The sequence below is a fragment of the Temnothorax longispinosus genome, chromosome 1 (genome assembly GCF_030848805.1).
Source record: "Temnothorax longispinosus isolate EJ_2023e chromosome 1, Tlon_JGU_v1, whole genome shotgun sequence".
Lineage (NCBI taxonomy): Eukaryota > Metazoa > Arthropoda > Insecta > Hymenoptera > Formicidae > Temnothorax > Temnothorax longispinosus.
In genome coordinates, this window is record NC_092358.1 from 5,717,936 (window position 1) to 5,743,406 (window position 25,471).

Genomic DNA, 25,471 nt, shown 5'->3' on the forward strand with positions numbered 1-25,471 from the left:
AATATCTCATTATTATGATCCTCGGTTCGTTCATATAGCGCTACGTTTGTCACTGTAGTGTATAAATAATTGTTTAAAATGTGTTGAAGAATATTCTGAGGAGATATTTCAATCGTCACTGTATCTTTTGAAACTGAACGTATCGTCTTTGCAAATAACACCGGAGACAACAAGTGATTTGTATAATATTTTGAACATAAAGGTATAATATTGGAGTACTCGTGAGAGGATGTTGTCAGCCACTTTGAGCTGTGAAACTTTTTTTGTGGTAATGTTCGGTTCAAGTATTCTTCAGACTTAGCTACAGCAGGTTTAATGTAACGACTATGAAAAGGTATATAACCACAAGAAATTTCTTTTATAGATATACTATTCGCCTAAAAGAATGAATAAAATCACATAAGTATTATTAATTGCTTGTTTTAACAAAACAATTAAAGAAACTAGATAGAAGAAAGATTATATATTGTTTATAAGCATTAATATATACCTGCAATTTGGTGAGGAATGTTTTTATAGAATTCGTTGGTCCGCTTACAATAAAATTAGAAGAACTATTGTAACAAGCTATATCGATATCCGAAGGACACATAACTTTTAAGGTTTCAAGGTCAAGATTAATTTCAGCCATGGAGCCATTAATTATTTTCGACTCGTGAAGGGCTAAACCGATGAAATATGCCGACAAAATCGTTTCTTCGGCCGTTAAACATCCATCGGCATATCCACAGATTAGTTCACCAATAGAGTGACCGATTATAAAATCGGGGACTACACCAATAGATGTTAAAAGATCAACTAATCCAATCTGCGATACATATAAAAGAAATAGCTTCCCATTTGGTTTAAATAAAGATTAAAATTATGGGGTAATTATAAAGTAATTTTTTTTAATTATCTTTATAATATATATATATGTATGTATATGTATATGTATATGTATATATATGTATACAGTGTGTCCTATTTTAAATAACGCACGATAATTTTTTAACGAAGCATTTTCAGCAAAAATATTTCAGACAAAAGTTGTACGGTTTCGAGGAGCACATAAAATGGTGTCATTAGTTTGACCTTAAATAGTTGCTTGAAGATCACGTAAAGATCACCTTCAATTTTTTAATTAGAACTCTCTATATTGTATTATATTGTTTGAAAGAGCATAAAATAAGAAAAATTGTGGCGCAAGTTAGAAGTCGATACGTTGACCCATTTAAAAGTTATTTAGGTTCAAAAATTGGCTTTTTCGAACTTTGATTCTAAATAACACTCGAACGGGTTAACGTATCGACCTCTAACTTGCGCCAAAATTTTTCTTATTTTATGCCCTTTCAAAGGATATACTACAATATGGCGGGTTCTATTTAAAAAATTGAAGGTGACTTTCATGACCTTCAAACGCCTATCTAAGATGAAACCAATGACATCATCTTATGTACCCCTCGAAACCACACAACTTTTGTCTGAAACATTTTTGCTGAAAATGCTTCGTTGAAGAATTATCAAGGTGCGTTTTTTAAAATGAGACACCTTGTACATATATATATATATACATATATATATATATATATATATATATATATATATATATATATATATATTGTATATAGTATAATTTATGAAGGCCAAATATAGAGTATTCTTTTTACCTGTAGTCCAATAAGACCCAATAAAAAATTAAATATATTATCAAAAATATTTTTATTATCACTTGTTAAAATATCTGTAAGTGATATGCCGTAAGATCTCAAAACGATACCACATTTCTGGATTGCCTTGGCAAACACTGGGAATTTCATTAGAGCGCGACCTATATTAAAATTTTAATAAAATTTATAAATTTCAATATACAGATATGTACATGCATCCGCGTATTTATAGTAGGGGAGCTAGCTCCATTTTTTTGTGATTATTTCGGTACTTATAAAACTATCTATTTGTGGTGATTCAGAATGTTATTCTATGATCAAAGCTCCGGAAACTGACAAAAAAGTGGGTAAAATATATTTATAATACTTACTCATCCCAAACCATTGAGATCCTAATCCAGAAAATATAAAACAAATCGGTCTTCTAATATATGGAGTATGTTCTATTTTACTAATTGTATTATGAGATATTTTAGACCCAGTTATCACGTATCCTCTATAAGGATGACCTTCTATATCATCATTATGAATATGATGTAGCAGAGATATAAACTCAGCATTTATTGGTCGATTTCGCACCTGCATTCAGTAACAAGAATGTACATTTTATAATTCTTGGAATAATTTTACACAAAAAAGAACGATAATATTATCTTATTCTGCAATGTTTTACTTTAGCAATTAAATTTAATTATTAAATGCATTGTTATTACTTAACATATTAAATAAATATATGTATATTTAATACATTTACTTTTCTTTTTTGTGCAAATTGGAAATAATTTCGAAAGCGATTATGTACGCAAATATCTTTTTAGACACTGTATAAATACACGTGTGTATATTTAATTGTTATGTTTGTTATATTTATATGATAATATAAAAAAACTAATGTCAAAAATTATTTCTGAAATAAATGAAATAAGCCATTATAATATTTGCTTACATGATCCAAGATGATTTTAACTGCTTCCTCCGTACAACCAGATACAGCTACAAGCCTAGGTAAATCATCATTCGGAGCTCCATTGTTAATTTTTTGTTTAAAATTCGACTTTAGCAATATGTGGCTATTAGCCCCTCCAAACCCAAAAGAATTGATACCTACATAACCACCCTCCCATTCTGTTGGTTCAGTGACGATCTTTATTCTTCCTTCGATAATAGCAGTTAACTCTTTTCGCGGACGCTTGAAGTGTATAGTAGGCGTAATTATACCAGTTTCCATCGCTAATAATACCTTTAAGAAATCACATCTTTTTATTAGCAGTAATTATAGTAATTATTTTATATAAATGTATTATATACATATGTATTATAATTGTAACAATTTAAAAAAAAAAATAAATTGCTATAATCACATTTTAAGCAACGTTAATGTTAAATTATTTTATTACAAATGTACCTTTGCGATTTGACAAAGGCTACTGCCGGGTTCGGAATGTCCAATATTCGATTTTACCGAGCCCATCAATAAAGGAGTGTTTCTTTTAGCGCATAAAGTCTGGTCAATAGACATAACTTCTACGGGATCACCGGCAGGAGTACCAGTTGCATGGGCCTCTACGTAAGATAACTCATTGGGCGAGATTTCACATTCCTCATAAAATTCACTCAACAATATATTTTGCTTTTCGACCGATGGAAAGGTAATACCTTCTTCTTTAAAACCATCGCAATTTATTTTACCGTGTACGAGGGTTGCATATATTCTTTTTGCATTTTTTGCTTTTTGCAGATATATTACCGCGACCATCTCGCTACGCATATATCCGGTGCCTTCCTCGTCAAAGGGTTTACAGTAACCATCAGAAGATAGAATTCCTAGAAGGAAATTAATTCATGTTATTAAATAAAGTCCTTCAAGCTCCGATTCAATATCTAAATGTAAGGATAGAAAGGAAAATAAAGAAATATATACCGAGGTCATATGAGTAGACACCACCCCTATAATAATTTTCAAATGTTTGCCAAAAATAACTGACATAGCTTAAAGTCTTTTACTGCATGGGCTTATTCAACATTACAGACAAAGAGTGCGATTGTTTCACAGAACACGTTAATATAATTCACATACAACAAGTTTGTTGATTTCACAGAAGACAGTACAAAAAGAAATATCTGTGCTAATACATCCGAACGAAATGTAATTGTTCTAGACTGTTCGAGAATATCTAATAGAGTTACAATCACGCATATAGCTTGTCGCACCATTTGAATTGATCTGCCGGTTAAATATCTTTTTATTTTGATAATATTTTGTGTTTTGTTTCATTTTCTTTGTTTAAACTTCTTGCTTTATTGGTATTGGTATGTATCTAGTTGTTCACATCTTCAAAAATTTCTTATAGAAATGCTTTCAGGAATATTACATACTCTTCTTAACTTGTGGGAGTAGTAGTGAAATGCTTTACAGTTATGTTATTCAAAAATATGTATGGTGCAGAACCCGAAATGTGCTCAATAAACAAAAATGTAATTTTTGATCGCGATAAGAAATATATACCGAGGTATATATATATTTCACACCTGAGTGGTCACCACTTCTATAATAATTTTCAAATGTTTGCCAAACATATATATAACTGACATAGCTTAAAGCTTTTCTGCTGCACTGATCTTCGAGAGAGATTGACTCAAACGAGGGATCCTGGGTGGAGGGACACTGATTATAAAGCTTATCTTAAAAATATCGGGCCCTGAATTTTTGTGGGGTGACCGCCACCCAGTGTGGCCTCAAAGAATTAACAGTAAAGAACTGACATTACAACACAATACTAATATGGCATAAATAAAGGCACATAACAGAGTGATTGCGAGCAAATATCTTCATTCCAATAAAAAATGATTAGACCCAGCTTTATACACGATTGAAGGACCATATGCGAAATCCATATTGGACCATGTAGTCAACATCAATTTGACATTGCGTCAATTGTGAAACCCTACTTGAGCTACTATAAGCTCTATCAATTCATAAAAAGGTTAAATTTAAAATTAAAAAGTGTGTAAATTAGAAACTTGCACATTGCTTCCTCATCATTACAGATCGCTACCATTGCTCCTATTTTATTTTGCTCATAAAGCTTCCTTTATGAGAAAACCAAAACAAATAAATACTAATAATTATGCATCGAATAAAATACAAGCTTCCTCATAGAGAAGCTTTGTGAGCAAAATAAAATAGGAGCAATGGTAGCAATCTGTAATGATGAGAAAGCAATGTGCAAGTTTCTAATTTGCACACTTTTTCTGACTTCTGCGGCGTAAATCCCCGCGCGGCGTAAATACCGGAGTTACCCTAATAAAGTTTCTTTTGTTGAAATCAAATTCACTCGGAGTTTTCATTATCTTCAAACGGACAAATAACAATATTAATCATTTTTACCTTAACCTTAACAATATTAATAATTTTTATGACGTAACATACAATATAATAAGATATAACAAATACATACCTAGAGTGTAAAATTGCATTTGGACATGAGGATGGAAACATAAATTGGCGGAAGCGATAATGGCAGCATCGCAACTTCCGGACCGAATCTGCTCGTAAGCTTTCACTATAGCAGAGTTACTTGAACTACATGCACTATCAATATTATGCGATTGTCCAATAACGCCAAGCCAGTAAGAAATTCTATTTGCCATGAAAGAAATGTTGCATCCAATCATAGATAATCTAGCAAACTAATTACAATACATGTTTGTAATAAATAACAAGTCAAATTTATTTGTAAAATTATTAAAAACTATTGTATAATTATTCTAAACTTTACATACTAAGGAAACAGATTTCCATATTTGCAATAAGAATTTTACACATGGTTATCATTTTCATAAATAAATTTCTATTATAATTATGTTGAATATATTAATTAAATATATCTTACCTGAGGATCAAAAGAAAAATATGATCGAGTCTCTGATAAAGAAATTGCTGTAAAAACACTCGTTCTTGTTCCCCGTAATTCTTTTGGGTTTACACCCGCATCGATAATTGCTTCGTAAGTATGCTCGAGTAACATTCTAGTCATAGGATCCATTATATGAGCTTCTGTTGTGGATATATTGAAAAATTTTGAATCGAATTTCTCAATATTGTTGACTTTGCCAATTCGATGAGGCATATTATAAGCTATATAAGAAATAAATATATTAAAAAGTAACAAGTAAAAGGAGGCTTTGACAGTACAATGCGGTTAACAAAGCGTACATACGTTAACGTAAGTTAACGTTATAATAACTAATATAGATAAAATGAGGAAATATTCTTCGCCAGTGGATAAATAACAGTAATAAGAATTCTTTGACTATAACTGGCAATTTAATTAATAAGTCAACACGTCGTTTCGACTCTAGTTCTTTTCAAGTGTACATATTCTTACAAAGCAATTCAATAGTCACGACAATGTGCCTGCATGTCAAATGTAATGACTAGAAAGAAAAACGGAAATTGTTACATTACAAATAATTATGGTTAATAAAAGAAAGTCAAAACTTACATATGCTTTGTGCGTTGTAAAGAGATAGAACATGGTCAGTTATTAAAATAATAATTAAAAATTGATTGTGTTAGGGGAAACACATCTGTACACCACGGTTACGGACAACACAATGAGCAATATGTAATAACAAAAATAGTTTATGACAAATAGAGATTGACTCTGTGGACGTTCTCTTGATTTTCACGTTTCTACAGATTTCCTTAAAATTTGGTGTACAGCTTGATGACAGCACTATCCATATAACATATGTTAAATTTTTAGAAGTCACAGCCGCACCGAATTAGAGATATAGAGCTTCAAAGTTTTATTATTTAACACGTAATCCCTATACTAAGACTTCACAAAATTAACGTTTTCATTGATTGTAGACAGAATTTTCTACAGATTTCGTCAAAAAACGAGTATGTGGCCGATTGGTCGATGATTCCAGCGAAGCTCGGCCTCGTCCTCTTTCGTTCTGAGGACTCCGAACTAAGCACACCTCTAAAGGGCCGAGACAGCCACCTTTGAATTTCTCCGATTGGCGACTGAACTGAATACGGATCTTGCTACGGCGACCGAACTGAATACTGATCTTGATACGGCCCGCCCGGCATATTATCAGCGACTCGAGGGGAAGGGAGCGAACGTCCCCGGAACAGGCGAAAAAGCCAACGAGGGAAGCGCAATCTATTCTATTATACAAGCACACAGATGAGTACCTTATTGTCTTTACTGTAAATCCGAATCGTAACCGACGCGTGGCGGTCACCTCAGCATGAATGTGGAAAGTATATGCGTGAGTGAGTGGACGTATGTACGCGGTATAACACGGACTGAGAAAGTAGCATATTGTAATCTGGCGCCGAAAGTAAAAGTAAAGACGCCGTTGTAATAGAAGTACGAGTTAGATTATCTGTTGTCCATTCCTACCGTGGAACTGAGCCGTCGTAGGTTCGTCAGGCGAGTAAAAGATCTTACACATACTACGTTTACGATAATTCCTTCGCGTAAACGAGATTTTGTAGTAACTTACGATAATTTACTCCGCGTAAACGAGTAATATATCGTAAGTTACTACAGAAGTAACGCTCGCTAAACGCTCGCTAAACGTAGTAATAGTGTGTTTAATAATTATCATCCACGACTAAAATTCACCTACGAAATCGAAAATAATAATGAGCTGAATTTCCTAGACACTACTGTCCTCAGAAATGGCAATAATTTAATTACAAATTGGTATCGTAAACCAACTTTTTCGGGACGGTATCCACCATACCCGTAATTACATTTTTTTATGATTTTCAGGATAATTCGACAAATAATTAATGTACGGTCCCGAAAAGGACTCGAATTAGAGTCGAAACGTCGTGTGGACTTATTAATTAAATTGCCAGTTATAGTCAAAGAATTCTTATTACTGTAATATAATTATAGTAATAAGAATTATAGTAGGTATAATTATACATCGGACATTTCGGTTTTGTTTTGAATAGTCAGATCTTCAGCGGTGACAACTGAATCAAAATAATCTCACACTCTCCAACGAGAAAATTTGGTAGTCTACAAGTAGTATAACCTGCGAGAAAATTCAAGTAAAACTTATTAGAACCTCTGCACAATACTTTCGTATTGTAGCGTAACGTAACATGGATCAACGCACAAGAAACGTATCAATTACGGTGTTGTACGTTTCTTGTGCATTGACTCACCGCTCACGTTATGTTACGTTACGTTGCCAGACGAGAGTCTTGTGCGAAGGCTCGTAGCCTATCTCTATAATATCATAGTTTATAATATAATCGAAATAGAAATGACAGCCAGAACTTCATCGATAAGAGAAGTAAATTAAATCACCCATCAGTTCATAAAACGCGAAAATGAGGTCATATTTTATAAGAATATTTATATAACACTGGGGAACACGGATTTTTTGTCGGGTCAATGGCAACTGATTCTGATAGATTTTTTTCCGTAGAATCCGAATCTGAAAACGAAAATAATCATGAATTGGCTCTATTTTTTAAGAAATACGGTGCTCCCGTCGTTTTTCGACAGATGTTCAAAAATGACCAAAAACACGTTTTTTGGCACTTTTGACCCCGTTTATTTAAAAAACCAGAGCCAATTTAGTATTTTCAAGGCCAGTTTCTTACTTGTTCAGCGGAACCAAATTAGTAAAAAATACCTATTCCCTTAAAAACAATCTGAAAACGATAAGATTTTGTTGACCAGTGTAATATATATATATATAACAGACCAGTGTAATATATACTTATTTTTACATAAAAAATGAAAATGTTTTTAAGGATTTATAATATGCATCTGGATCATTTTCAATTATGATATTAGAAATAACGAAGCCATGAAGATGTTTGAATTAATAAAAGATAATTTATAATTTTCGACATTTACAAGGATTGTTTTCGTTATATATGTATATATTGTGTACGTATATGTAGGGTTACAATTTTTTTGGATTCTGATATCGTTTTTAAAAATTATTGGATTAGGTATTGCAAATCTTTAATTACGATTAATATATACGATAATATAAAACGAATATTTTTCCTAATAAAGTTTTGAAAATATAAAGAGGTTGGTTGCCGTCACATTGCGGGGCAGGCGGCGAGAGGGGACGATTGCGAAAGGGAACTCTAAATAATCAAATTTTTCGACGCGTGAAATAAACGAGTTTTAGCAAATAAATATGTGGAATGCATTTAATTAGCTGTTTCTTAAGGTTTTAAATTAAGGTTTTAAAGTTGTTTGTACAATTAAAATCAAAATACGTTAAAATGTGGCAATATGCTGTTTTATTTTTACAATTTCTTGATAACTATATATCAGTCTTCGTAAAAGTCTTTCCTAAATATGTAAAGAATTATTTGCATCTATTCTCATTAAATTCTTGTCATTTTTAATAGGCTTTTGAGAGTTACATCACAGGTATCGTAACATTTTTGCTATGTCGCCCGTGTATAAAAGAAAGATAAGAGTTTGTCTTCAAATAATTAATTACTCGATAACCATGCAGACAATTGTCTTTAACTTTGGCATGGTCGACAAATTCCCATATAGACGAATATCCTCCATAAATTTGGACTAATTCTTATCATATTGATTTAAACAACCAACCTCTTTAATGTTAAAAAAAAATTATTACAATTATTCCACCGTCCATGATCGCTCGAACCAAGATCCGCCTTGTTAAAAAGATTTTCTTGAAATTCTTTTAAATTGTCACTATTAGGAAATCGGCCAGCAATACCAGAGATTACGATTTCTTCTTCAGCATCGACGCTGATATATAAATTCGGTCGATTCATAGTATCTTTATATTTTTTAAACAGACAAATTCTACAACAAAATGTCATTATTTATTTTTTGAGAAAACAGACATAAATGTAAAATAAAGAAAATAATAAAATACAATTTAATATTATATACATATACGTACTAATAAGAAGTGGAAGCACCGCGGCACCGTGGCAATTGAAACACTCTTGAATAGTGAAGTCGAAACTAAATATCTCCTCTATTTATAGTTTCTGTGCATGTATATTAGGGTCGATTCAGACACAGCCGTGCCGTACCCGTACCGTATCCGTATCGTTAACATTAGACAAGGATAGAGACAACATTAGACAAGGATGGGGACAATAGGTATCCTTGTCTGATGTTTCTGTATCCTTGTCTGATGTTTCTGTTTCGTGCACGGTATACTTCTACATACATGATAATGATGAAGCCGATTAAAATTGTAAATGTTTGAATAGCTGACGCTTCCGTTATGATATATTTATCACACAATCGTGGAAATTATTGAGGAGTTTGCCAATACGTAGTAACAGAATGAATTCAGAAAGAAAATATAACATAGTTAGAACATTCTAAGTTTATTGAAAAAAAATGTTTCTTATATATTTTACATCAATTATTTTCAATTTAAATAGAGATATACAAGCTGTAATATATGCTGGCAAGCGTAAATCTGCTTATTGTACGAAACTTGCACGCATATACGCACGCATTGTATTTGTCCTAATTTTGATTTTATTCGGATTCTTTTCACTAATTGAATATTCGATATATTAACTCACAAGTTATAGCCTAAATGGAATAAACTAAACTTTAAAACTATTTCAAAAATACGAAGTTACAAATATATGTTTTTTATTCTCGCGTTCTCTGAACTCTGGTGAGTGTGTGACTTTATACTTCTCTTTGTCCTGACTGTTATTTCTGTTTCGATCATATTACAAACTACGATTTATTAATCAAGTTTCACTTAAATTTTTTCGTGGAAAGTTTTACTGTTGATTATTTTTTTATTTTGACTGTTAGCACATCGCTGAAAACGACTCAAAACAGAACCGAAACGTCCGATGTATTATAATTATGTATTTTATTAGTTATTAAAGGTTGATATAACGTTAACTTACGCACTGTTGACCGTGTCCCAAATCTTTTTACTTGCTACTTGTTAATTTTGTTATCGAATTCTTAATTACCCATTTATATTAACCTAACACATTGGAATATGCATGTTCAGATTTTATTTAATAAACACATAGACTTACATAATTCACGCGTGCAATATATGTATAAATGAGAATTAATTTTAATTTTAGACATTGTCATGTCTACTTTGCATAAAATGTATTCACGCATTTACGCATTCACAATAGGAATAATATCCGCTAACCTTTGATATCTGACGCATATGTAAAATCATTTTCGATTGTCAAGCGATGTCAAGTAACGGAAAAAACTAACTAACTACGTCAATGCATAAATGTCAAGTGCTATGTATACCAAGTTTGTCTGGAACTTTTCGTTACTGAAACTTAAGGAGGGTGGTTACTCAAATCAATTTAATAAGAATTAGTTCAAATTTATGGAGGATATTCGTCTATTATTACTATACGTTTACGCGAGCGTTACTTCTGTAGTAATTTACGATATATCGTTTACGCGGAGTAAATTATCGTAAGTTACTACAAAATCCCGTTTACGCGAAGGAATTATCGTAAGTTACTACAGAAGTAACGCTCGCGTAAACGTATTAAAGTATATGCCAAAGATGAAGGCAAATTGTCTACATAGTTGTCGAGTAATTAATTATTGAAGTTATACTCTTTGTCTCTCTCTTATACACGGGCGACACAGCAAAAATGTTATCTAACTTTGTAATGTATAAACTCTCGAAAGCATATTAAGGGGACCCTGCATCAGCCGTATGATGATTTACCGATTATCGTTTTTAGATGGATCTTTTAATTGGCTTTATAGAATTGCAAAAATCTTTTCTAGAATTAAAGTATAAAAAATCTAACTAAAAAACGCGATTTTATATCAAAAACACCAAAAAATTAAAAAATATTACTTATTTTGGGCACATACCAGCTGTCACCTGACGACAATATTTGCTTAAAATAAAAATTCTGCAGTTTATATATACATAATGTTTATCATCTCCCCTTAGGAAAACATGTAGGAATAATTAAATATCGTGCAAGTAGAAGTATTCAATGCATACACAAAAAAAGATCCATCTAATAGCGAATTCGGGCGCTTGCACTAGTGCACACTGAGCCTAGTGCGCACTAAGGCTTGTTCTTAATCAATTGTTATATTTATAGATCATCTCAAATACTTAGTCTGTAAACGGATTTGTACAGCATCCATATAGATCCATATACAGATTGTCTTATTAGCTAAAAAGTTTTTAAATGTGTATTTAAATGACTTTAAATATAAGAATATATGCTTTAAGATACTTTTTATAATTTGAATATATAAATAAAATATGCATTAAATATATATTATTCTCTCTTTTTTCTTTAATTAATCAAATTGTTTATTAATTGAATATTTTTACAGTAAGACAATATCTGAAAATGAAGATAATTTAAATCCTAACGAAATCGAAGAAATTGAGCAATTTCAAATAAACCAGTTAATTATTCAAGATAAAAATTCAGTTAAATATAATGAAGCTAGTGAAATTAATTTAAATAAGCTACAAGAAAATATTGAAAAAGAAACACCCATAAGTAGTCATCATTGTAGCGAAAAAACTGATGTATTCTCTTCCAATATGCAAGTTGAGGAGTGCATTGTGGATAAAAGTGTTGCAAAGTTTACCAAGAAAATTAGATATCCTGGAGAGATAACGGACCCATGGAGAAACGCGAGATACATCTATTAGATGTCGAAGCTAAATCTAGTCTAAAACAACGTCTAGAAATATCTGAATTAGATGCCATGTAATTTTGTGTCATTTTAATTCCTTTGACACAATTAAAACCTAATAATCTCACAATAACGGTGCATTGTTTATAAAACATTCTTTGATGGTCTGCAAGTCACCTCTCGACCTCTATAATAGACGTATTTCCGATTTTGCGTTTCTGCCTAGAAGCATTATAATAAAAATAGAACTTTTATTGTTGAAAAAATAATTTTATAAAATATATTTTCAGTTCTATACTAGTATTCTTCGTATTGTCGAGAACAAAGATAAGTGACCCCAAAATCGGACATTTTTAGCCTATTTTGGTGGCCCTCGAAATTAGATTTTAATTATCTATATTGCAAACTGTGAACTGTGATATTTACATTTTACACCTCATGTGATATTTAAAGTATCTTAATATAAGACTTAAGGCCATAGCACGTAACAAAGTTTTAGTCGTAACGTAAGGCCATAAGAAAATAAACCAATCACACTCGATTATTCTTCGAGCGCAAGGAGAATAATCGATTGTGATTGGTTTATTTTCTTACGGCCTTACGATTATGGCTAAATCTTTATGAATACCGGCCTCAATAGTTGTATCTGCTGAACGCGGCCAATGTAGACGCACCATGGCTTCTGCACACAGGACGCGGAAACGCTTGCCGCGCCGGCCGCGCGGCAAGAAGCGACGCGGTAGCCAATAAACTTTTGGTTTTTACGGAAAAGCAACACGTTGATTGGCTACGCGTCGCTTCTTTCCGCGCGGCAAGCGTTTCCGTGTCTTGTGTGCAGAAGCCATTTATACGCAGCCGAACCATTTACCCGCTGAATTCGAATAAAAATTATTTATTTATATTTTAGACAAAAATATATATTTAAATGAAAAGTAAATCAATTATTAAGAATGTACAAACGATATACAATCTGAATATATTAATGTTTTTGTATTTTGTCGTAGATGAGGGGCTAAATATATGGACCTATATTTAAAAGAAAAAAAATAAAAAGTAAATTAACCCGAGATTGAAGTTAATCTACATTGATAGAAATGGACATTAATCCGCAGTGAAGATAGCCGCATTTATTTGAATCCACGTGCGCCACGAGGAAGAAGACGGAGTGCGCGATCTTCGTTCATTCTTCATGACCCGTGCTTGTAATCGTTGTGTTTGTGTGGCATCTCGCACGAGCGTTTAAAACGCAACGCTAAATTAATTAATTGTGGATATATTAATGACAATATCGGTGTTATGGATGTGGATTTGCTTAGACCGGGCACCGTGCCGATCTCGCCGGACACGATACTGTGGTTTGAGTTTCTGTTGAATCCTTCGTTGTTGCAGAAACACCTGTCAAAACCATTCCCGGGTAAACAATTGTAGCGCGTTATTCTAACCGCATGGAATCAAGATATTCCAGGAATAATATTGAAATAATATTAGAAACACTTTCATTATTATTATTAATTAGCATAATGTTAGAAATAGTTCTAATATTAAAGAATATTGAATGACGAACTGTTCCTTTTTATATATTTGATGAAACCACTTATGGAATGAATAATATTAATTTTGTATTAAACGAAAGCTTTTTAAACACCATGACTTTCAGATCCATCGCCTACAGACCTGATGATAAAATTTATGACTATTAATTCCGATCAAAAAGAGACCGAGCCAAAGGCGATTGATTCAGAATCTAATGACGTAAAATCCAACGGCACAAGCAAATGGACTCACAGAAACCTGGCATTAAAGATACTCTCACTGAAAGTAGCGGCTTACCTCAAATGGGACTTGGACGTGCTAGAGAAGAAGCTACCGCTGCCGATACAGTTGACGTTACTGCAAGATCTGTTTTATATCACTTCGGACGTTGTGGTGGAAATTCCTACAATTCCAGAATTTTTTATGGAAACCGCTTCCGACCAGCTCCTGTTCACATTGGTTTTATATCATAGATGGCACCTAAGAGCGATTATTTGTAGGGCTCTCGGCAACAAACAGCCGAAACAACAATTACTTCACATGTAAGTTTTATTTTTATACGAATATGCATTGTTGCAGTACCTTGAAATGATTTTACTTCATTATAAGCTATGAATAAAACAATCTTATTGCAATCTAGACCAGGTACTCAAGAATCAACGTATGTACCTCCCGGTATAGTAGATGATATTATTAGGAAATTAGAAGCGCACATACCAAGCAGTGTAAGTGCCCTAAACAGTATTTTACAAATGCCCGATATAAAGCCAAAGGTTCTGTCTTTTGACACTTTTCAAATGCTGACCGAAGACAGTACGGAGATCAAGCAAAATTGGGAAAATATGTGCCTGGTGAACATAGACGAGTTTAAATGTCAGGTACAAAATTTGCGAACTGGATATTGCTATTCTTGTTGGAGTTGATAAAAAAAATTGTATGTTATTTTGCTTCTTAGATACATTATGATCTCGCGATGTTTCATTTATTGAGGGAAGAGTATCAAGAGGCCAAATGCCATATTAAACAAGCGAAGGAGTTGTACAGTAATTTTAACCCGGCAGAAAAATTGACATATTGTAAAGTACAAAGAGAGTTTTTAGATGGCTGTTGTTTAGCGTGCGAAGTGCCGATAGAGGAAGTCACGCCTAGTCTTACGCAGCGTTTGCACGCTTCTATCAAAGATCAATACACTGTGAGTATATTTTTAAGCATTTATCACATGTATGTTACTTTTTGATACTATATATTCACCACACACGCAAAATCTGCAGAATATATTGCAGATTTTGCAAGCAGATAATGTTTTCAGGGAGATACCACAGGTTTATAGAGACAATTTGGAGTTGGATGTACAAGGCGGATTAGTTAACAGGAAATTTGTGGTTGCCCGGGATCTTCTGTTGCAAATACAGTGCTTGAATCTGGTTAGAAAAATCCTTGGTGACAATATAGTTCTGGGTGATTATGTAACTGAAATTAAGGCAGCTGGTACGAAGGGTCTGGATATCTTATTCTGGGTAAAAATAATTTCTATTCATATTTTTTAGTCTTTCTCAATCAAAAAATCTCTCTGGTTACTGGCAAAATCATTTCTCCTAACTTTTAAATAGTTGAAAATAAAAGTTTTCAGATTTTCTTGTTATTATTCTGTAAAATAGCTTTTCTTAACTTTTTTTGAATACGCATCAATTTATAAACTTTTTAATAAAATTTTTTTGAATTATTAAATAAATTAATTACTATTCATATTTTGTTATGTGCTAGGCTTTAGATAATGTCTTGGAAAAAGTAACGACTGTGGATAAAAAACGAATTGCACGTTACCTTCTTTATCTTGTAAACACTACTAATATAGAAGGGCTTGCTTCAAAGATATTCAACAATCCTTCCTACACATCGTTATTCGATGAAGCAGAACTCGCTACTCTTCAACAAGCAGCTATTTCTGATGAGATAGAATTACCAAGCTTGTTGCTACATAACGATTGGGGTATCCCATCTGTACCATATATACGTAAGTACAAACTGTTATGAGAAAAAAAGAAAATAGAATATTATTAAAGATATTACTGAGACTTTACTTGATGGTCTTACATGTTGACTAAAATTTCTTTTTTTTGTTAAAAATTTATAGAAAACGCGAGGATCGAAGTGTTCGAATTGGAGCAAAAATTGATAGTGTCCTATGATCCTCATGTAATTCGTGAAACGTTGATCCGCCTGGACGGAAAACATCGAATAAAATCGTTATATCATATAAATGGCTGTTGGGAGTTACCCATTCCATTGCAGAGTGTATTAATGTCACTTTCCAGGGGTTTTATCCAGGATTATTCATACGTCCTGCTCGCGAAGAGTCGAGAATTGGTGACTTCTAAAAACTTCGACGGTGCCATTGAACTGCTCAAGATATTGGATAAGGAGCTACCAGGAGCACCAGGACAGGAGCACCAGGAGCACGTGAAAAGCGGAGGCTCGTTAGTCTTCAAGCTGTCAAAATTAGTGAGCTGGGAATGTTTGCTCGTCGAGATATGGAAGTGTTTCCAGGCTTGGCCGGTGACGAACGGTTGTACGTGCATGAAGAATTAAAAATGTTTGTGAAAGAAATGGCGAATTTGTAATAGCTCAATATACAAGTACGATATTACTTTTCAGGTGATGTGCAAAGTATGATTGTACGGAGTAAACAGTGCCTCGGTGCACTACAAGCGTCCGATCAGCTGATTCCGCGACAAGAAATAATAGAATATTGTACGGTCTTTCTTCTAAATATGTCCGAATGGGATTATCTTACTAGTTTGGAGAAACGCTGGAATTACACTGAATTTGCAGCTGCCATCAGCAACGTTTGCCAGGACATCGTTAAGTACAAAGGAACCCGCAAATTTCCACGGGACGCATGGGATATGAGTATGTATTTTTATTAAAGTCACATACAAAATTTTTTTTTTTGTAAGATTTATACCTCGAGCCTTAAAACTTCATGTTAATTTGATATAATGTTCTCAGATTAATTTTTCTTCAAACGCAAGTTTTGCAAATAGTCTAATTGTGTGTATTTTATATTAGAAAATAAGAAATATAAACACTAAAATAAGTTCTATCAAATAAAATCATGCGTTTTATCTTAGTTTTAGCCGCATTTGGTCCCGCTAGGGATCAGTCACAAAAACGTAGCAGTAGTGGCAGTAACAGCGGGAGTTCTTCATCGAGAGATGTTGCCACTGGTATTGCCCATACATTTACTCGACTACGGGAACCTATGATCCTCAATGTGGTGATATCATTATTGGGTCGTTTGCACAATGTCTTGCGCGATGAGTCTAGTTTGGAATTACACACGCAGTATCTATCCCTTTGGCCTGCCGGAGTACCGAAGTACGTTTATCATATTACATATTTACTGTAGTTTTTACAAAACTTGTAATACATATTACGTATCCCTAATATACATCGACAATTTCAAATTTGAATATTAATAATACTAATGTATTTCGGAAGTCAGCGGAGTATTTAATGTCTTAGTGATACAGAAATTAACGTTTACAGTGCAAATTCGTATAACATCAGGCATATTGGAGAACTGTTATTCCAACTGCTGACGCAAGCTTTAAAATATTATCCCTGCAACGTGTCTTGGTTGAGGCTAATGGGTGATCTCAATTTTGGTATGTTGTCCCGTCACAAATACAAGTATTAAATATTATTATATACATACTTATATTGTCTTTGTATTACACTTATACTTGTCTCTCCTTTTTCTAGTTCTATTGTACTACGAAAGTGCAATGAGATATTATTTGGAGGCAATCATGATAGCCAGTGATTTGTTTAGTCAACCCATCACATCACGCACGCAGATAGACGATCTAGTTTACAGAAGGATGATCAAGTGTTGCGCTCATTTACAGTGCTACACTCAGGCGGCTGTGCTGTGCCAATTTTTGGAGGAAGTAGATTATTCTCTGGCGTTTAAAATGGCAGCCAGCGATCAAAAGAGCTGCGCCGCGGCTGATGCTATGGACGCGTATTATCATTGCATTTGGGATACTACGATACTCGAGTATCTCATACATTTGCACACGAAACGCGGGGAACATCACAGAAAGCAACTCGCGGTAAATAATTGAATTAAGTCATCTAAGCGTTGAATGGTGTAATAATACTTGCATAATTATACGAATAACAATCAAATAATTGCTTTAAATGAATATCACACGATCAGATTTCTTTACGTTTTTGTTCTTATACAAGAATTTCATTTTGCAGATCAAAGTCATCGGTTTGCTGGAATTAAACTCCAACAACAACGAAGAGATCCAAAGAGAAGCGGCCAATATTCGTAAAGCTAAATTTTTGAGAGCGCTAGCGAAACAGTATGTTTATTGAAAGGATTGCCTGAGATTTTTTAATAATATACATTTATACATACAATATCGAATACATTAGTAAGTTACAATACGTACATTCGTACGCGTTGCATGAATTTTTTACGTTTAAATGTATCCTGCGTTACAAAACAATGTGTAAAATAAATATGTTGGATTGATCCGTCGTTTCGACCTAATTAGAGAAACGTTTAAACTTCGCGGAATTTTGCGCGATGTAAAGGCGAGTTGCTTTATAAATATTCGTGATTGGTTGAATATAGGAGGCATAAAATCTCTAAAAAAAACGCCGATACAACGGCCAATCGACATTTGCCGCGACAGCTTTATGTAGGATAATTGAAACATTGCCCTAAAATACCCCTTCCCTGAACGTCCCATCGAGAACGATTTCGAGGTTATGGTCGCTGATAGCGATCGACAGCCGACGCACAAGACAAGTCCGATCATTCGTCCGTGTATCTCGAAGTCGCGACGTATATTTTGCTGAGAGGTTACGGTCGTTATGGCTGCAGCAGACAATTCCGTATGTTTCTCACTCATAACTGAAATCATCCTCATTCGTTGCCGAAATGTCATTTCACGAACGGCGCGTGCATCCGCGACGAAAATGGATTGTTACTCCGGATCGCGCGATATTCGCCTCACCGACAATACGGTCGTTCGTGTTGCCACGTATGATACCCCGAGTAACTGGAATCGTGTCTTAACGGGAGTCTTCTCTCAACTGTGCAATGATCTTTTTTTTACAGTGCATTTTAAATACATTGTTGACGATTTGCAAATTTTCGCAACTAAAACGAAAGTTCTAATTTTTAATTTTCTGAGCAAGAGATGTATATGTTCTAATTAAAAATTCGGACGCCTGTATGCAATTCTCCTTACAATATAAATTATATAATTTTTTTTATAATGCAACCCCTCGCGATTTGTTTTTATATAAAATATACTTTCTTGTTGCAGAAACAAAAAGTGTTTAATACTTTTAATTCCGCAGGTCATAAAGATCAATAAGTGGGACGGTTCAGCCGTGAAAAATGCCTTGGACGATGCGGTCAAGGACGTACTTACGAAGAAATATAACTACATAGAAAATTTTAGTCTCCTCGATGGGAGACTCTTTCTCTGCGGGATTGCTGTTACAATAGCTATCGTAGCATTGTTGTGCGATTATTTATATCCATTCCCTGCCTCCAAGCCTGTTTTAATAGCCTGCGTCTCTTTCTATTTTCTTCTAATGGGGCTCTTGACTGTGTATACGTCGTACAAAGAGAAAGGCATATTTGTAGTTGCAATTCAAAGGTATATTTACATATATTTGATGATTTATGATTTATAGGACGTCTCTTTGTTTTTATCACTTTAGTTATTTAAACTCAGTTTTCAATGTGTTACAGAGGAAAGAATCAAAGTCATATTTAATACTGAATGTATAATAGAAGTATGGATTTGTAGAATTGCATAAAATGTCAATCTTTCTCGCTTTCAGAGATCCAGCGGGTTTCAATCCTGACATGATTTGGGAGGCAAGTTCCTACTTAAAGAAATACGATGATAAATACAATTTGGTGTTGTCAGTCAGGAGCGCGTCAACGGGAGTCTTTAATGAGACAAGTGTGACCAAATCTGTCGCGAATTTCATCGATGTCAATGGTGTGGTGATACCGGAATTGATAGAAGTCGTAGTAATGACCATGCATGACAGTCTGACGTCGCAACGCAAGGAGAAGTAGCAGCGTTTTGAATTCTAATCAGTAAAGCTGTTTTCTCTAAAATGATAAGTTTATTTCCATATGAAATTGAGCATATTCGTTGCGTCGCAGTTCTTCGGTCGTATTGAGATGTATGCAGTCCACATTTTTCCAGTCTCGTGTAACGATGTAAATAACACGTAAAAATAAGAAATCAAGCATTTTTCATTCATGTATTACAATTATTAATAATACTATATTCGACACCTGAAACAAGAACATATATTACAAACCTTTTTGTAGAGCATTTATTACTTATCCCCAACTTGCAGAAAGGCCGCTGATAAAATTGTTCTAATATTTGATATTGAGGAAAAAACGAAACTAAATTAGATTTTTTTTTTTTTTTAATTTTGATTCGAAAAACCTCTCATCAAGATATATTTTAATAATTTTGATGAATTTTCGAAATTCATAAGACGTGTACTCTATAATTCTTGCTATGTAAATATTTTGTCTTAATAATTAGTGATTTTTTGAGAGTATATTCTCGCTTTTCTATGAGAATGTAACATCTAATTTCGGCGAATTTTTTAGATTCTCAAGAACGTTTTCCTTACAGTGTTTACTATCTGAATATATTATCTTAATAATTAATAATTATTTGAGAATCTCAAAAATTGCGTATTTTACTTCTCGCTATATTTTCTATTTTCTATAAAAATATTTTCTAATAATTTTGGTAATTTTTCAAGACTTGTAAGACCTGTATTCTAATTTCTTTAGTATATAGAATTAGAATGTATTTTCCTAATAATTTTGACGAGTTCCCGAGACTCTCCTATACATATAGTTCAATTCTCGTTATCTTTTCTATCTAAATATATTCTAATAATATAATTGATAATTTTTTGAGGATTTTAATTAATAGCGTGTTTTAATTATCGACTGGTATAAAAGTGTATGTGGCGCTTACGCCTACTGTAATAAGTGTACGTTTTGTTGTCGAGTAGTCGAGTGCGACCGTTCTCCTTTTGATCCGTTTCAGCTAAATTCTATCGACAAGTGATCCAAATAAACTAGTTCTTCTACAACTTTAAAAAATGACGACACTTAGGCCTTTCACATGCAATGACTTGTTCAAATTCAACAACGTGTAAGTAATTTTTAAACGAGTTTCCCTCGTCTAACCTAAAATTCAATTGAACGATAATTATACCGATTATGCCAAGTATTATGATTATATTTGTCATTTTCAGGAATTTGGATCCACTCACAGAAACAGTATCCTTTTGCCTGATCAAAAATTGATAACGTATCATTATTTTATCTCAAGTTTATTGAATCATATTAATCGTGATATAAAATTTGATAAATGTTTAAAGATAATAAATTCTTGGAGAAAAATTATTCCAAAATCACCTCGTTCGTAATGAATAATTTTACATGAAATAATTTTATCCATAATAAAGTGGAGCATTGTCCAATAAGTTAAGAAACTAAAGTGTTTTTACATTACACGAGTTACGTTTCATTGAAACAATTTATATTCCTTGATTTTTCACATTTCTATTTAGTACGGCCTTTCGTTTTACATGCACTACCTCTCACACTGGCCGGAATACATTCAAGTGGCAGAATCTCCAAGTGGCGAAATTATGGGTTACAGTAAGTTTGTTTGATCCAAGTACGTTCTTGCGAGTAAAAGCGTGAGTTTATTTAACGTTAACGTTTTATTATTATTTGAAACCATCAAAGTCATGGGAAAGGCTGAGGGTCACGGAGAAAATTGGCATGGTCACGTAACAGCCCTCACAGTTTCTCCCGATTACAGAAGGCTCGGTCTCGCTGCGATGCTGATGAAGTATCTTGAGGACGTGTCAGAAAAGTAAGCTCTAATTTATTACCTGTCATGGCTTATCGATACCCCTTGTTATATGTATATATTTTTATTTAAATCAGGAAACAGGCGTATTTTGTGGACCTCTTTGTTAGGGTGAGCAACAAAGTGGCTATTACAATGTACCAACAATTGGGGTACATTGTATACAGGACAGTGTTGGAATATTATAATGGGGATCCAGACGAAGACGCATATGGTAAAGGTTCTTTAAGAAATATAAAATAGTAAAATCTTTATGTGCGTGACATATAATAGATGTTGTAATAGATCCTATTTCCAGACATGAGAAAAGCCCTGTCGAAAGATGTGAAAAAGAAATCTATGATTCCACTAACACATCCTGTGAGACCGGAAGAGGTGGACTGAAGCGTTGAGCTTCTCCTCGCATTGACAAAAACTGAAAAGTAAATTATACACAAATTTTCTGTACAAATTATCATAAAATTAATGACTACGTAAGAAATATATGTACGTTAAAAATTTATAACGAATTTCATAGTGACTTCTTTACATTTATCACAGAATATCTAATGTTCTTTTATGGTCCTCCCTTTTATCAGCATACTCCAGTCTCTCTCAAGTGAGATAAAAAAATAATTCGACAATCGCTATCGACGTCTGTAAAATTGTATTAATGTGCAGTTTATTTGTTCCTCTGTACAATAGTACACAATGTTTTCCACTTGTCTCGCTCGTACCTTTTTCATACGAATAAATAATAAATATAAATGTAAGATGTGAGATAGGCTCGGTAGAACGCGATTCAGATAGAGCTCGATTGTGTAAATTGCTAGCTGCCTATTTTGATTCTACTAACTTTTTTTAGAAACGCAAGTCCGTTCTCATGATATTTACACGAATAGGTGAGTGTAATACGCGTACGATTCCCTCAACTACGTCATGATACACGGGTGCTAATCACCCACGCAACAGCATTCGATATCGCTTCGATATATTATATAAAAAATTAAGGACAAAATGTCGTTCTTGCATATCTTTGTACTGCTCTCAATAGTCTGAGGTTCGAATTATTCGTACAAACATTCACAGTGTGCTAAATGAAGCCGAGTATATGCGCGCCTAGTCCGTACAGTCCGTCCATATTTTCAGATATTTAAAAGAGATCGTGAAGACGCCTGAGATTTTTTTAGACGTTCTCCAGACACCTCGCAGAGATCCTTCGAAAATCGAGACCCGCTATTCCGCTCGGGACAGACACATAGTAATCTCGAAAATTACAAAACCGTAGAAGTCTTGTACGTATTGCACGAAAGCCCTACTTTCAGCTCATAATTTGTAACCGCTAGAAGGAAGACGTTTACTAGTTACGTAGGACACGTCGAACGCGAGTACAAAACTTCTCTCTCTCTCTTTCATTCTCTCATTATCGTTACGCATGTTTAATACACAGTGTTGCACACGTATTACGCGTAGGAACGCAATGTTAATTATATTAAATAGTAAATTACGTTCCCGAATTACATCTATTTGGTCGTGAACCTGTAAAAAAAAAGAAAAAGAAACCATGTAGTTGGTTATACCTTAAATAAATATCAGATACGAGACTAGCTGTTATCAAAGTTAATATGAGTATATCGGATTTTCCTCTGTTTGTTGATTGATTTCGCGAGAAGCCTCACATAAAAGAAACAAATAGACGTCCAAAGATAAGAAGAGAGAAATATAGTCAATTTCTTTTTTTTTGTAAATCTTGTAACATATGATTGTTAAAAGAAATTTATCTTTATCTTTTCTCTCTTGATTTAGCTCTTCTTTTCTTGCCCGAATATATCACAAAATCGAACTTAATTTCGAATAAATTGAAATTATGAAATATATAATTTCAATTAAATTTATAAATTCTCACGCACGACTCAGATCTGTATTAAATATAAACTCTCAATTTCAGTTAAATTTAAATATGACAAAAATTATTTTATTTTAACAAAATAAATTTAAGTAAAATTGATTTTTATGTCCGAAGAAATAGAAACGCAACAAAAACTGTTGGATAGAATTAGAAACAATTGTGTTATGAGTTACATGACACAGCGATAGCATTCGTGTAGGCTTGGAGGTATTTCGTTCGACATCGAAAATTGGGAAAGAACGCATCGCTGTGTCATTCGAGAGAGATATACTCCTAAACATTTAATAACTTCGATTAATATATAATACACGACACGGAGTGAATACATTTCACTATTACGTATATTTTACACATTCTTTTTCGTTCCTGTTGTGTTCTTAATTTGATATATAAATACGTAGCAAAAGTCTCAGCGTACGTAGCCGCGGGATGAAACTATTCGATGTGTAATCGCGCATACTAATTAGGCAGTGTTACAGATCGATTCGATTCGATTTCAGCCGCTCCCTAAATCACCAGCACGATCGTTCGTGATTAGTTCTTGCGCTTATCGTTAAGTATTTACACAGATACGTTCTTATATAAGCTTCGATAGTAATTTACATGCACATATGACGTAACGTAAACATGATTCTAATGCGTCTGAACTGCGCGTTTCGTAGAAAAAAAAAAAACGACCGCACATCGCAGTGTACGATACTAATACTGCACTGTTACGCTGCCTTTATATGATACAAACAACAAAAGAAAATATACATCGTAATCAGATCTTCGCGCGTATCAAAGAAATATATTCCCATTATCTTTCCGAAAAATTAACATGACCAGCCTTTTTATTAAGGTCTTTGGTGATCCGGCGTCGATTTCAATATGTCAGGTTGAGTTGGAAGACAGCTTGAACCTGTAAAAATAAAATTCATTAAGCACTGTTTCTGTAAAATATTAGTTAGAGTTAATTGCTGACTAGCAATATATAATTGCTGCTTTATTAGACAGAAAACAATTACATATTTATTCATTTTAACTTTTAATTTGTCGTTTGTCTATCAAAGAAATTAATCAACATTTATGATACAAGAAATCACTAATCAAAAGTGGCTATTTCAGATCAATATTCACAGTAATTTTGTTTCCTTATTTATCAGTCTCCGAAACAATCCTATATAATTATAATTTTGTAATACGTTTAACGTTAAGAAAACAGAAATCTCTCTTTCACCGACCAGTCGCAGGTCTCAGAGTGGATTTGATGGACCGGTGTGATCCATTGCGTGTTAGAGTATTCATTTGTGGAGTGCCCGGTAAAGCGTGGCCCAGCGCGTTCATATAGTCGGCGATCAATAACGTTATCTCCAATATCTGAAAAACGTTACGATGCCGATGAAATAAATATGTTTCTAGTAGCTTCCCACAACGTCATAATTATACGTACTTTGGGTTTAGAGAGTGCGAAAAGCAATTTCTGCTCGGCCGCACCCTCGTCCGGGCAAGCGACGAGCATGAAATCGTCCAAACAACCGCCGAATGTTACTATATTTGCATAATTATACCGGCACATGACAGCCATTGTTTGTAATTCAAGCAACGTTACACTGTCCTCGCACACTGCTATCCAGACCGTTACAGGTTCGGTTTGCTTCAGCTGAATGAAATTACTTTAAAGTAAAATCAAATCACACGCGCGTATATAATCATAATTATATTACACTCTATTATTATACAATCATCTTATATAAAATATACTTATATAAA

The 25,471-nt window shown here is 33.6% G+C and overlaps 4 protein-coding genes and 1 long non-coding RNA gene across 17 annotated transcripts in view; 3 read left to right on the forward strand and 2 right to left on the reverse strand.

The window, feature by feature from the left end:
* Positions 1–3,574, forward strand: part of LOC139817520 (uncharacterized) — a 21,164-nt gene extending 17,590 nt beyond the window's left edge. For all 3 annotated transcript variants that reach the window (XR_011733252.1, XR_011733251.1, XR_011733250.1), the window contains 2 exons: positions 3,144–3,298; positions 3,388–3,574. This is a non-coding gene — a long non-coding RNA (uncharacterized lncRNA). The remainder of the gene's footprint in view (positions 1–3,143; positions 3,299–3,387) is intronic.
* LOC139817513 (fatty acid synthase-like) overlaps positions 1–11,860 on the reverse strand; it is a 20,689-nt gene extending 8,829 nt beyond the window's left edge. The window contains 9 exon segments of the mRNA XM_071785662.1: positions 2–377; positions 491–808; positions 1,650–1,810; positions 2,021–2,228; positions 2,596–2,889; positions 3,055–3,473; positions 5,108–5,339; positions 5,543–5,787; positions 9,303–11,860. Coding sequence (XP_071641763.1) covers positions 2–377; positions 491–808; positions 1,650–1,810; positions 2,021–2,228; positions 2,596–2,889; positions 3,055–3,473; positions 5,108–5,339; positions 5,543–5,787; positions 9,303–9,513 — 2,464 coding nt within the window. The 5' untranslated portion in view covers positions 9,514–11,860.
* A 1,625-nt stretch (positions 11,861–13,485) lies between these two features.
* On the forward strand, positions 13,486–19,475 carry Ints8 (integrator complex subunit 8). Of its 2 annotated transcripts, XM_071785615.1 has the most exons (13): positions 13,486–13,748; positions 13,992–14,409; positions 14,508–14,745; positions 14,823–15,059; positions 15,139–15,384; positions 15,632–15,881; positions 16,002–16,436; positions 16,523–16,777; positions 16,999–17,245; positions 17,417–17,535; positions 17,633–17,985; positions 18,137–18,243; positions 19,253–19,475. In XM_071785615.1, the coding sequence occupies exons 1-13, from the start codon at positions 13,631–13,633 to the stop codon at positions 19,257–19,259; spliced, it is 3,030 nt and encodes a 1,009-aa protein (XP_071641716.1). In that variant the 5' UTR covers positions 13,486–13,630; the 3' UTR covers positions 19,260–19,475. The 2 variants fall into 2 exon arrangements, with proteins under 2 accessions (XP_071641716.1, XP_071641710.1); XM_071785609.1 differs by lacking the exon at positions 19,253–19,475 and having other exon boundaries at positions 18,137–18,416.
* Positions 19,476–20,777: 1,302 nt separating this feature from the next.
* Naa20a (N-alpha-acetyltransferase 20 A) lies at positions 20,778–22,340 on the forward strand. Its single transcript, XM_071785655.1, has 6 exons — positions 20,778–21,102; positions 21,206–21,230; positions 21,524–21,614; positions 21,705–21,834; positions 21,909–22,045; positions 22,130–22,340. The coding sequence occupies exons 1-6, from the start codon at positions 21,050–21,052 to the stop codon at positions 22,213–22,215; spliced, it is 522 nt and encodes a 173-aa protein (XP_071641756.1). The 5' UTR covers positions 20,778–21,049; the 3' UTR covers positions 22,216–22,340.
* A 135-nt stretch (positions 22,341–22,475) lies between these two features.
* LOC139817429 (uncharacterized protein CG43867) overlaps positions 22,476–25,471 on the reverse strand; it is a 61,300-nt gene continuing 58,304 nt past the window's right edge. For 9 of the 10 annotated variants that reach the window (XM_071785526.1, XM_071785541.1, XM_071785517.1 and 6 more), the window contains 3 exons: positions 25,152–25,361; positions 24,943–25,078; positions 22,476–24,620 (listed from right to left, as the gene is read on the reverse strand). In XM_071785526.1, coding sequence (XP_071641627.1) covers positions 24,556–24,620; positions 24,943–25,078; positions 25,152–25,361 — 411 coding nt within the window. In that variant the 3' untranslated portion in view covers positions 22,476–24,555. Of the gene's footprint in view, positions 24,621–24,942; positions 25,079–25,151; positions 25,375–25,471 lie in introns of those variants that run through there. The other variant, XM_071785550.1, reaches the window with a different exon arrangement.

Bases quoted from the DNA above. Each gene is read 5' to 3' on its own strand.
- Naa20a (XM_071785655.1), top strand. From the start codon at position 21,050: ATGACGACACTTAGGCCTTTCACATGCAATGACTTGTTCAAATTCAAC. The intron at 21,103-21,205 runs GTAAGTAATTTT...TGTCATTTTCAG, and splicing joins TTGTTCAAATTCAACAACGT to GAATTTGGATCCACTCACAG. The intron at 21,835-21,908 runs GTAAGCTCTAAT...TATTTAAATCAG, and splicing joins CTTGAGGACGTGTCAGAAAA to GAAACAGGCGTATTTTGTGG.
- Ints8 (XM_071785609.1), top strand. From the start codon at position 13,631: ATGGATGTGGATTTGCTTAGACCGGGCACCGTGCCGATCTCGCCGGAC. The intron at 15,385-15,631 runs GTAAAAATAATT...GTTATGTGCTAG, and splicing joins GTCTGGATATCTTATTCTGG to GCTTTAGATAATGTCTTGGA. The intron at 16,778-16,998 runs GTATGTATTTTT...GTTTTATCTTAG, and splicing joins ACGGGACGCATGGGATATGA to TTTTAGCCGCATTTGGTCCC.